The sequence below is a fragment of the Lepidochelys kempii genome, chromosome 24 (genome assembly GCF_965140285.1).
Source record: "Lepidochelys kempii isolate rLepKem1 chromosome 24, rLepKem1.hap1, whole genome shotgun sequence".
NCBI classification, from domain to species: Eukaryota; Metazoa; Chordata; order Testudines; family Cheloniidae; genus Lepidochelys; species Lepidochelys kempii.
The window spans coordinates 658,882-671,006 of NC_136403.1; the positions used below are offsets into that span (position 1 = coordinate 658,882).

Genomic DNA, 12,125 nt, shown 5'->3' on the forward strand with positions numbered 1-12,125 from the left:
AGCCATCCAAAATATTATGAAAAATTCCCACTGCGACACAGCCCAGCCCAGTCCGCTGGGTGGGGCCTCCCTCCCTCCCCACCTGCTCGCAGGTGCTGCTATAAAGCTCCAGTCCCAAAGCCGCTCCCAGTTCCCAATTCCTGGATTGTCGAGAGCCCTGCGGGCTAACGGGAGGCGCAGCCCCACCAGGCGAGGCAGAGAGAGACAGAGCCCGGTGCTGGGACACCTGGGGCCAAGCCCCGACCCCACCAGCCGCCATGAAGCCCAGAAGCCTGAGCACAGATGCCCTGCGGCTGGGTCTAGTCCTGCTGCTGCTGGCCACAGGTGAGCCTTAGTCTCCAGGAGCTGCTGGGAGGGGGCCATCGGGCCTGAGCAGCACTTGTGGGCTCAGACCCACCCCAGGGCACTGGGCTGCTCAGATGGGGCCTATCAGCTCTTGCTGCCAACACGGGGCTGGTTTCACTGCTGATCTGCCCCTCAACAGGGGGACAATGGGCGAGTGGGGCCTGATCGTCCCAGATGCCCAGTGACCCAGAGGACCATGGGCAGCACCTGTCACTCCTGGGGTCCCCTCTGCCCAGGCCCCGCCAGGGCGCAGTGTTCCTAGGGTGCCCTCTGCGCAGCCCCCACCCAGGGCTCTGTGTTCATGGGGTCCCCTCTCCCCTGGGCTGGGTGCTTTGGGGAGCCCCTTCTCCTCCCCCGAGCCCCTTTCTGACGGTGCCCAGGAACTCCCGGGTTGGGACCCAGGAGGGCGTTGGCCGACAGCCATTGGCCGACACTCCCCAGGGGCTGACGCAGGTGTGTCTGGACTGTGTCGGTCTGGCTGAGCCCAGTGCTAACGGCCCAGGACCAGTCAGGGAAGCCCAGCAGGGAACGTCCGGTCCAGGACCCCCGGGGGCAGCATGTGGGTCCCTTCCTGAGAGTGCAGGGAGCCCACGCCCCGAGTGACCTGCCAGGAGGCCGGGACACGCGCCCCAAGAGAAGGGGGGATGTTAGCCCCAGGCTGGTGCTGGCTGCAGGACAGGCCCCAGCTGCGGGCTCAGGTCGAGGGCGTCTTTATCAGTCCCAGGACTGCGTGGCCCATGGGCCGCCTGTGAGCGGGGCAGTGCTGCCCACTGGCCGGCCGGGCTCTGGGCATCGGGGTGGGCTGCTGTGTTAGCGGCAGGAATTGCTCAGCGGGACGCCGCAGCGGGGCGCTGCGAGGCCCAGGAAGGATGGGGTCAGAGCCTCAGCGCTCCAGGGCTGGAGCCCAGGCCGCCCGCACTGCCTGGGGGGTGTCGGCAGGCGGAGGAGAGGCAGGGAGGGCCCTGCCCATGGGGTCAGCGCCGTTCCTCCAGGCACCTTCCACAGCAAGGAGGGAGGCAGAGGCTGCTGGAGCCCCTTGTGGGCAGGACACTCTGGCCAGGCTGGCGCTGCGAGGCCCCCGCTCTGGACCCCCGGCTACCGTCGCCAACGAAAGCCACTTGGGGAAGGAGCCAAGTCAAAATCCAAACCAACGGGCCAGAACGCAGAGCCCAGTCCAGCCCAGCCCGCCCCACGGCTCGCTCCACATGGGGCACACAGGTCTGGGGAGCTTTCCAGGGAACCCAGGGGTGGGGGCAGCTCCCCGGGGACCCTGCAGGGCTTGTCTTTACGAGGGACATCGGGCAGCTCCAGGTGGGACCCCAAGGGCTCCCGAAACCCGGCTCCACGCACCGAGTCCGGCCTCCAGACACGGGGCTCGGGGAAGGTGCCTGATACGCAGCGGGGCTGAGCTGTGCTGGAGCCCAGGGATCGCTGGGCGGGGCCCACATCAGACCCCACATCGGGGTGTTGGAGCCCCAGCAGCGCAGCCCCTCTCCGAGTTCGGGGGTGGGAGGGGGACTCGATGTGTCAGTCTGCGGCCCCAGGCGCTCCAGTTGCTCCCATCCAACCAGCACGGGGATCATCAGCACAGCCCCGGGACCTGTCCCCACAGGCCACCCCCGGCTCCTGCAGGACCCCCAGGCAACAGTGACGTGCCCCCTCCTTGTCTGACCCCTGCCTAGGAGCCACTTCATCCCCTCGGGGTCACCGGCTGCCCCCCTTGTCCCTGTGACAGGCCAGGCCTTGGCTGAGCCCTGGGAGCTTTCGGCCTCGCTGGGACCTTGTGGCAGTGAGTTCCCCAGGCTCATCACGTGCTGTGTAAAATAACTGCCCCTGACTCGTGGGCGCCTGATGGCCCTGGGGGTTTCTGCTCCTCACTTGAACCCCGCATTTTGTTCTGTTTTCTCTGAACTGAACAGACCGATTCTCTCCTAGGAAACACGACCACCGACACAGCCACAGCCAGCATGACAACCGCCAGCGACACGACCACCCCCATGCCCCAAGGGGACACAACCACCCCTGGGCCTCCCAGTGACACAACCACCCCTGGGCCTCCCAGTGACACAATCACCCCCACACTCCCCGGTGACACGACTACCCCCGGGCCTCCCAGCGAGACGACTACCCCCAGTCGTCCTGGTGACACGACTACCCCCGGTGACACAACCACCCCCGGGCCTTCTGGCGACACAAGCACTCCTGGGTCTCCTGGCAACACAACCACCCCTGAGCCTCCCGGCGACACAACCACCCCTGGGTCTCCTGGCGACACAACGACCCTAGCACCCCCTGGTGACACAACCACACCCACACTCCCCGGTGACACGACTACCCCTGGGCCTCCCAGCGAGACGACTACCCCCAGTCCTCCTGGCGACACGACTACCCCTGGTGACACAACCACCCCTGGGCCTCCTGGCGACACAACGACCCCGGCACCCCCTGGCGACACAACCACCCCTGAGCCTCCCGGTGACACAACCACCCCTGGGTCTCCTGGCGACACAATGACCCCAGCACCCCCTGGTGACACAACCACACCCACACTCCCCGGTGACACGACTACCCCTGGGCCTCCCAGCGAGACGACTACCCCCAGTCCTCCTGGCGACACGACTACCCTTGGTGACACAACCACCCCTGGGCCTCCTGGCGACACAACGACCCCGGCACCCCCTGGCGACACAACCACCCCTGAGCCTCCCGGTGACACAACCACCCTGGCACCCCCTGGCGACACAACCACCCCTGAGACTCCCGGCGACACAACTACCCTTGGGCCTCCTGGTGACACGACTACCCCCGGTGACACAACCACCCCTGGGCCTCCTGGCGACACAACCACCCCCATGCCCCAAGGGGACACAACCACCCCTGGGCCTCCCAGTGACACAATCACCCCCACACTCCCCGGTGACACGACTACCCCGGCACCCCCTGGTGACACAACCACCCCGGCCCCCCTCGGTGACACAACCACCCCCACACTCCCCGGTGACACAGCCACCCCCGGGCCTCCTGGCGACACGACCGTCCCTGGTGATGTGACCGCCACCAAAATTGCAAACACCACTCCCCCCGGCAGCACCAACACAACCTCAACCCGGAGCCCCTCCACGACAGTCGTGATCCGAATCTCTCTGTTGTTCCGCATTGTGAACAGGATCTTCGACAACTCTCTTCTCGACCCCAACTCCATTAACTACCTGAAGTTGCAAGTCACTATCCAGATCATGGTGAGCACAGCAGCCCCTTCCTCCCCTCCCGGCACCCTGCCCCGGCCTGCCAGCTGCGGGTGGCTGCCAGGCCCAGGCTGGGGGCTTCGCGGGGAGCTCCATCGAGCTGCCGTGCAATGAGCCTTCGGGCCTCTGGTGGCTGCTGCCGTTCGGGCTCCACACACAGAGACCCCATGGAGCAGGGAGGGGAGACACCCCCACCCCACCCCCCGGCCCAGCCCTGGGCACCAGGCCCCTCAGCCCCAGAGTCTCCTGTCCTGGAGCAGTGAAGGGACAGACCCTCAATCCTGTCTGGGGAGCCCCCTCCCCGGGACCCTGCCCTCAGCTCTGGGCCCCTCTGCCCCTCTCCAGCCAGCTGTGGGGAGACACCCCGTGCCCCTGCACCCCAGCGAAGAGCACAAAGAAGAACAAGGAAGGTTGGCAGGGGCCGGGGCAGATCCGCCAAGCTGGGTGCTCCCAGCCTCCCCGAGCTGGCTGGGTGCTGGCGGTGACCCTGTTCCCCTCTGTCTGTGACAGTACGGCAAGATCTATGGCTGCCCAACGTGCCCGAATGGGCAGAACTACCTGGGATTGACTGATCTGCGTTTCAGGTACAGTGTGTGCCATGGGGCTGCCCCAGCTGTGGGCAGGGGAGGGCTGGGGTGGGGGAGAAAGGTGAGGAGAGAGAGGCTAAATCTGTGAGCATGTGACCCTGGGGGGTCACATCTGAGCAGCCCAGAGCTTTGGCTGCCTGAGGCCGTGCTGGGCAGGTGTGCTGCCCTGGGGAGGGGGCGGAGGTGCTGGGGCAGGGGCAGATGGGGACATAAGGAGGGACGGTTCAAGGGGGTTGTGGGTGGGGCAGCTGGTGCAGGGCCCAGTGGGTAGTATGGGGAAATTGGTGCAGGGCTAGGTGGCAGGTGGGGGGCAGACGAATGGTGTGGGAAGGCCAGTGCAGGGGCAGGTGGGAAGGGGGGGTTGGGGCAGGGGCAGGTGGGAAGGGGGGGGTTGGGGCAGAGGCTGGTGGGAATGGAGGAGCCGGAGCAGGGGCAGGTGGGAAGGGGGGGGTTGGGGCAGAGGCAGGTGGGAAGGGGGGGGTTGGGGCAGAGGCAGGTGGGAAGGGGGGAGGTTGGGGCAGGGGCAGGTGGGAAGGGGGGGGTTGGGGCAGAGGCAGGTGGGAAGGGGGGGGTTGGGGCAGGGGCAGGTGGGAAGGGGGGAGGTTGGGGCAGGGGCAGGTGGGAAGGGGGGGGTTGGGGCAGAGGCAGGTGGGAAGGGGGGGGTTGGTGCAGGGGCAGGTGGGAAGGGGGGAGGTTGGGGCAGGGGCAGGTGGGAATGGGGAGGTTGGTGCAGGGGCAGGTGGGAATGGAGGAGCCGGAGCAGGGGCAGGTGGGAAGGGGGGGGTTGGGGCAGAGGCAGGTGGGAAGGGGGGGGTTGGGGCAGAGGCAGGTGGGAATAGGGGAGGTTGGTGCAGGGGCAGGTGGGAAGGGGGGGGTTGGGGCAGGGGCAGGTGGGAAGGGGGGGGTTGGGGCAGAGGCAGGTGGGAAGGGGGGGGTTGGGGCAGAGGCAGGTGGGAATAGGGGAGGTTGGTGCAGGGGCACGGGAAGGGCCGGGGCCAGACCCAGTTAACGCCCCCTCTCCGGCACGCTCGGCAGCCAGGGCTCGGTGGTGACAGAGTCCGTCCTGCTGTACCGAGTGAGCGACGACACCAGCATCAGCGCCGCCGACATTGAGCAGCAGCTGAGACAAAGGCTGGGCAGGAATAACAGCTTTGATGGGCTCCAGCTGGACAGTATCCGCGGTGAGCAGGCTCCAGCCGGGCCCCACAGTGTGGCCACAGCCACGTGTCCGGGGGTCCCTGTCCTGGGGGGCTCAGCCCATGGCTGAGGGGGGCTGGTGTCCTTGGCCCTTGTGCAGAGCTCTGTGGAGACTGGGCTGCCCTCAGGGGCTCCTCCAGCTCCCAGCAGAGCCCCCTGGCTGGGCTGCTTTGGGGCGTGTCTGTGGAGGGTGCCTGCCCTGCCCTGCCAGCCCGGCCCAGCCTGTATCTGTCCCAGGGAGGGAGCGAGGGTTTCTGGGCCCCCTGGCAGGGCGCCCATTCAGAGCCGTCCTCGCTGACCCTGCGGCTGGGCCCCCGGCCATCAACTCAGCCTCTTCCCAGCACCCCTGGGCCAGCCCCTTTCCCACAGCCCCTTTCCCTGGCTCTTCTGCCTGGCCAGCTGCGTCCCCTGGCGTGGGCCCCTCTACGGGATCCCTCCCCTCCGGGTCCTCCCCAGCCCTGACTGCTCCTACTTGTGTTTCAGCCAGTTTTATCGGTACAAGTTCGCCCACCTCGGCGCCAGCACCCCTGGTGCCCGGCTGGGGCATCGCCCTGCTGGTCCTGGTCTGCATTGGGCTGGTGCTGAGCATTCTCCTCTTCATCCTGCTGGTGAGTGCCCCCCGCTGCCCATCCCTCCGGCCTCAGGCCCCTCCAGCCGCTCTCCTTCTCCCTGCCTGACCCCTGCATCCCCTCCACGCCCCCGCTCACCAGCCTCCTCTCGCCCCTCTAGATCATCTCCATGTGCTGCAGGAGGAGCCAAGGGAGCCTGGATCTGTTCAGCTCAATGACCTCGTACCAGACCATGAGCAAGTAGCATGAAGCGTGCCCCCTATGATGAGGTAAGCACTGGGGCCTGGTCCTGCCCCAATGCCTGTCTCCGCACACTGCCTGGATTCACCCCTGGACGCCAGTGCCCGGCACATGGCAGCCCTGCCTGGCACACGCTGCAGGTGCCAGTGGCTGGTGAAGATGGTGGATGCCCCCCACATTGCTCACAGGGGTGGGGGATTTAGGGGGCAGAGGTTTGGTCAGCTCATCCCAGAAAATCTCACCAGAGAGAACACAAACCCTGGGCTGGAGAGGGAGGGGCTGCAGCCCAGGTCCCGTGGGGCAGCCTCTGACCTTGCCCCTGGCCCCCCTCACTGAGTTAATCACTAACAGGGCAGCTCCTGGCTGATGTGAAACCAGCAGCTAATGGCTCTGCCCGCTCTGCCCCCACGGCTCTGCCCGGGTCCTGCCCTGGGACCAGGGCTCGGATGGTCCGTACCCCCGCCCCATCGCTCTCCATTCCCATGGGGGCTCGGCGCGGCTCCAGCGGGACCCTCAGCAGGGCTGTTTGGGGAGAGAAAGAAGGAGCCACCGGCTCCTCCGCCTCAGCCTGGGAAGAGCGTTAGGTGTGGCTGGGGGCGAGTAACCCCTGACCAGCCCCCGGCCCCGCTGGCTTCTGCAGCCCCTGCAGGTCCTGCGCCAGACAGGGCGTTTGCTGAACGCTCGGCCCTAGTTCGGCAGCAATTCACTCCGGGCCGGTCTCTGGTCAGACGAGATGGTCACCATGGGCCGGCCGGCCTGGGACAGTCCAACCTAGACTCTGTGACTCCTGTTGCTGTCTGTGGGGAATGAGCCCCCTGCCTTGCTCCAGAGGGGCGGGGGCCTGGAGTGGGGCTGGGATCAGAGGGTGCAACAGTGGGTCGGGGGACGGAGTGAGAGGGGGGTCAGAGGGTGTGTCACGGAGTCCCTGGGCGATGCTCTGGAACTGCTCCCTATGAAGCCAGGCAGGACTCTGGGGAAGTCTACTTTCTGTGAGCAGCCTGTCTTCAGGACACACAGCTCACACAGCTTTCACCTTCCTGGGTCTGACCTCGGAGCATTCAGCATCCTCTGCCCCTCCGTGCGCTTCCCCCCAGCGAGTCCGCTCAGGCGGGGCTCCTGGGGGAGCCAGAGGGTCCTGCACCCCAATTCCGCAGTCAGACGGGACTCTCAGCCAGCCAGTAAAACAGAAGGTTTATTAGACGACAGGAACATGGTCTAAAACAGAGCTTGCAGGTGCAGAGAAGGGGACCCCTCAGCTGGGTCCATTTTGGGGGGCAGTGAGCCAGACGACCACCTCTGCACTTCACTCCATGTCCCAGCCAGACCCAAACTGACTCTCTCCAGCCCCTCCTCCTCTGGGCTTTGTCCCTTTCCCGGCCAGGAGGGCACCTGATTCCTTTGTTCTCCAACCCTTTAGCTCTCACCTTGCAGGGGGGAAGGGCCCAGGCCATCAGTTGCCAGGAAACAGGGTGTCGGCCATTCTCTGTGTCCAGACTCCTGCACACACCGGCCCTCTAGGGCTCTGCAATGATCATACACCCTTACCCCACCACCTAGATACTTAAGAACTGCCTAGGGGAAACTGAGGCACCCCCATACTATTCAGAGGAAACATTAAGAAGAGTCCCACTTCGTCACATCTCTCCCCCCTTCGAGATCGAACTGAGCGGGGTCACTTTAGCCGGTGACCTGGGGAAGTTCGAAGCCACCAACCTTCCCATGGATGCCCCAGCCTTCCTTGGTAGGAGTTACACCAGGCCCTTCCAGTTTCACGCCCTCCCTTAGGTCGGGGGTGGTCGATAGCACTCGCAGGCCGCATGTGGGAAGGTTTATGCAGCCCATGCCCTTTGGCCACCCCAAGAATGTCTCCCCATTGACCATCACCTTCTGCTCCCACTGGAGATCCGAGGGGCCTGGCCCCAGGAAACTCCACACAGACATATAGGTTGGGACCAGGAGTGGGAGCCTGTCCACATCCCCAACCATCTGGCTGACGGAGTCTATGGCCTTAGGACCCAGCAAGGGAGCTAGACACCGGGGCTTTTCCGCAGGGTCCCCTTGGTTCAAATCGCCAGCCTGCTCAAAGGCAGTGAGGTGGCATCCACATCCCCCCACTCCTTAACCAGGGGCAGCAATTTAGTCTCGAGGTTCCCTGCGGAACTGGCCCCCCAGGGTCTATCCCCACTCACCCCGGGGAGGTCCCCTAGGCCTCTCCACTTCCCACCGCCAGTTCATGCTGCTGCTGCTTCTGCAGCTCTTTCTCGGGCTCTCGCTGTCTCTCACAGTCCTCTTGCTCCCTCGGACTCAGCTCCAATCCTGTCCATCTCCGATCCCCGGATGGGGAACCTGATCGTGAAGACCCCCGTCTGGTCGGGGACAGGAGTCTTGGGGATGCCTGGCTCCCACTCCAGCTGCTCCCAGATCCTGCTATAGCCCCATTGGGGGTCAGGAATCTGTTCCTTAGAGCGGTCATCCTCCTCCAGCTGCACGATTAACTGTGCTTTGGTGAACTTTCCAACGCTCAACCCTCTCTTTTGGCACAGGGTTACAATGTCCTTCTTAAGGAGATGGTGACAGGCCATCACTCCGCTCCTCCCAAGTTGTTGTGGACTCACAGGCCCGTGTGTTCTCAGCTCCCCACGGATTCCAGGGAGAACCCCTAGTGTGCCAGCCCTTCTCGAGGTCACCACCTCTTTGCCAGGGTCGAGCTGCAGACTCCTCCGCCCCTTGGACTGCTCACTGCAATCCCCAGGGGAACCCTGTTACTGCAAAAGTCCTTCTCTCTCCCCGGGCCAAGCCGCAGGCTCCTCCGCCCCTGAGACTGCTCACTGCAGTCCCTAGGGGGACCCCATTACTGCACAGTCCTTCTCGCTAGTCACACACTCCCAGGGGTTAACTGCCCCCCGAAACCGCTCCTCTCTGAGCCTTCAGCACGCCTGGTCCTCGGCAATCCCCCTTCGTGTTACTGCTCCCCAGTCACTTACTGCAGGAAGTGCCATCCACGGGGTGCAGTACATCCCACCGCTGCCACCAGTTGTCACGGAGTCCCTGGGCGATGCTCTGGAACTGCTCCCCATGAAGCCAGGCAGGACTCTGGGGTAGTCGCCTTTCTGTGAGCAGCCTGTCTTCAGGACACACAGCTCACACAGCTTCCACCTTCCCGGTCTGACCTCGGAGCATTCAGCCTCCTCTGCCCCTCCGTGCGCTTCCCCCCAGTGAGTCCACTCAGGTGGGGCTCCTGGGGAAGCCAGAGGGTCCTGCCCCCCAACTTCGCAGTCAGACGGGACTCTCAGCCAGCCAGTAAAACAGAAGGTTTATTAGACGACAGGAACATGGTCTAAAACAGAGCTTGCAGGTGCAGAGAACGGGACCCCTCAGCTGGGTCCATTTTGGGGGGCAGTGAGCCAGACAACCACGTCTGCCCTTCACTCCATGTCCCAGCCAGCCCCAAACTGAAACTCCCTCCAGCCCCTCCTCCTCTGGGCTTTGTTCCTTTCCCGGGCCAGGTGGTCACCTGATTCCTTTGTTCTCCAACCCTTTAGCTCTCACCTCGCAGGGGGGAAGGGCCCAGGCCATCAGTTGCCAGGAAACAGGGTGTCGGCCATTCTCTGTGTCCAGACTCCTGCACACACCGGCCCTCTAGGGCTCTGCAATGACCATACACCCTTACCCCACCACCTAGATACTTAAGAACTGCCTAGGGGAAACTGAGGCACCCCCACACTATTCAGAGGAAACATTAAGAACAGTCCCACTTCGTCACAGGGTGGCTTTGGTAGTGTGGGTAGGGGCAGGGTGAGGTGATGGAGAGGAGGTGGGGTGGTGGGGCAGGGAGAGAGGGGGGTGGGGTCAGAGGATGGCACTGTGGGTGGGGGGATGGAGTGGGGGTGAGGTTGAGGGTGGGGTAGTGGGATGGGGTGGGGTCGCAGAGCGAGGTGGTGGGGCAGGCAGGGAGGGGGGTGGAGGTGGGTCAATGCCTGGCTCTGAGACAAGGCTCTCTACAAATGGCCTCCTTGGCAGCGCTGGCTGGGCCCCTTGCCCATGGATCCCAGGTGGCCCCACTCCTGCCCTGGGACGGGGGGTTAGTGTCACTCTCACGCCCGGTGGGAGGCTCCTGGCTGGGGGATGCCTGCCCTGACGGACGCTGGCCAGGGACCAGGGGGGGATGTCAGGGCACTGAGTCACTCTGCTGTTCAATGGCCTCAGCCAGACCAGCCCCAGCCCCAGCCCCAGGTCCGGCCCAGGCCAGCCCCAGGCCCAGCGAGGGTGGCCAGGCATATCCAGTTTTATGCCTGGTTGAAAAGGGACTCTGGTGGTTCTGGTCAGCACTGCTCGCCGGTCCATTAAAGGGCAGTTGGCGGTACAGTGGGGCTGCAGAATCCCTGCCCGGCTCCACGCAGCTCCCCGGAAGCAGAGACATACCCCTTAGCTCCTAGGCGCCTCCTCCCACGCCCCAACCCCCTACCCCAGCCCGGAGCCCCCTCCCACACTGTGAACCCCTCGCCTCCACCCCACAACTTGGAGCCCTCTCCTGCACCCCAAACCCCTCATCGCAGGCTCCACTCGAGAGCCCACATCCCAACCCCCTACCCCAGCCCGTAGCCCTCTCCCGCACTGTGAACCCCTCGCCTCCACCCCGCAGCCTGGAGCCCTCTCCTGCACCCCAAACCCCTCATCGCAGGCTCCACTCGAGAGCCCACATCCCAACCCCCTACCCCAGCCTGAAGCCCCCTCCCGCATCCTGAAGCCCTCATTTCTGGCCCCACCCTAGAGCCCTCACACCCTCTGTACCCCAACCCCCTGCCGCAGCCTGGTAAAAATAAGTGAGTGAGGGTCGGGGAGAGCGAGCGACAGAGGGGTGATGGAGTGAGCGGGGACAGGGTGGCCGGGATCGAACAGGACTGGGATCTGTTCGCCAGGGCTCGGCCCAGTGAGCCCCTCCCCAGCCCCAGAGCCCCGGTTTCCATGCCGACAGGGGTACATGCTGGTTGCCTGGTTGGGGGTGGATTGGCCCAGCCTGGCTCTAACCCCATCCCCTCTGCTTCCTCCCAGATCACCGCCAGCAAAGGCACCAACGCCTTCTACGCCAACCCTGCCACGTCAGAGAATCTCTAGGGGGCCACCCCGAGGACCGGCGGGAGCAGAGCTCCCAGCATCGCCGCGTGCTTCCTGCAGCTGGACTCCAGGGTGCCGGGCAGGGCGACAAGGCAGCCCCGGGCAGGGGTTTGCCGCACAGGGGGTTGGATTCACAATTGGGGAGGGGGTGACTGCCCCCCCGACCCTGCAACCCCTGGCCCTGCGATTGGGCCACATGGGGCAAGCACTAATGGGGCAAATTCCTCTCCCACTCCACAAGGGAGGGCAAAGGGGCTGCCCCATATATCCCCCCCAAGCCAACCAGCCTGGGCAGTGCAGGGAGTGGGGCAGGGACTCCCCAGGGGTTGCGTTGGCCTGCACCGCTGGCCTGGGACTCTGTTTTTGTACCTGTGATCTGTAACCACGCCGTTCTGTGATGGCCGCCCCGCTGTGACGGGGAAGTGGGGGTCACAATGTCCTTGGGAAGGTCTGTATTTATAGGGGTGCACAATAAAGGGATCTGTGATGAGTCAGGCTCTTGCTTGGTTTTCTCCTGCACCTCTCGGACGTTTGCTTTGGCAACGCTGCCCGCAGGGCAGGCGAATCAGCGCCACGGTTCATGCGCAGGGGGCTGTGGGACCGGCATCCCTCAGAGCCAGCACCGCCCAGCACACAGCTAACAGCCCAGCAAGTCATCCTGCCATCTAGGGCCAGGGTACCCGGTGCCCTCTCCTGCTCTGACAAAGGGGAGCTCAGCCCCTGAAAATTCCTCCCCTCCAGCCAGGTGAGAGCAGGAGGGCAGCAAAAACGCAGCAAGGAAATGGCTGTGCAGGTGTAAAATGGACTCAAAGAAAAGTCTGGCTCTG

At 64.7% G+C, this 12,125-nt stretch overlaps 1 protein-coding gene across 1 annotated transcript; it reads left to right on the forward strand.

The window, feature by feature from the left end:
• The first annotated feature begins 257 nt into the window (after positions 1–257).
• Positions 258–11,788, forward strand: LOC140902877 (mucin-1). Its single transcript, XM_073323468.2, has 7 exons — positions 258–324; positions 3,352–3,584; positions 4,101–4,174; positions 5,213–5,358; positions 5,858–5,982; positions 6,104–6,212; positions 11,236–11,788. Exons 1-6 carry the CDS (start codon positions 258–260, stop codon positions 6,185–6,187), a joined length of 729 nt encoding a protein of 242 aa, XP_073179569.1. The 3' UTR covers positions 6,188–6,212; positions 11,236–11,788.
• The last annotated feature ends 337 nt before the right edge of the window (positions 11,789–12,125 follow it).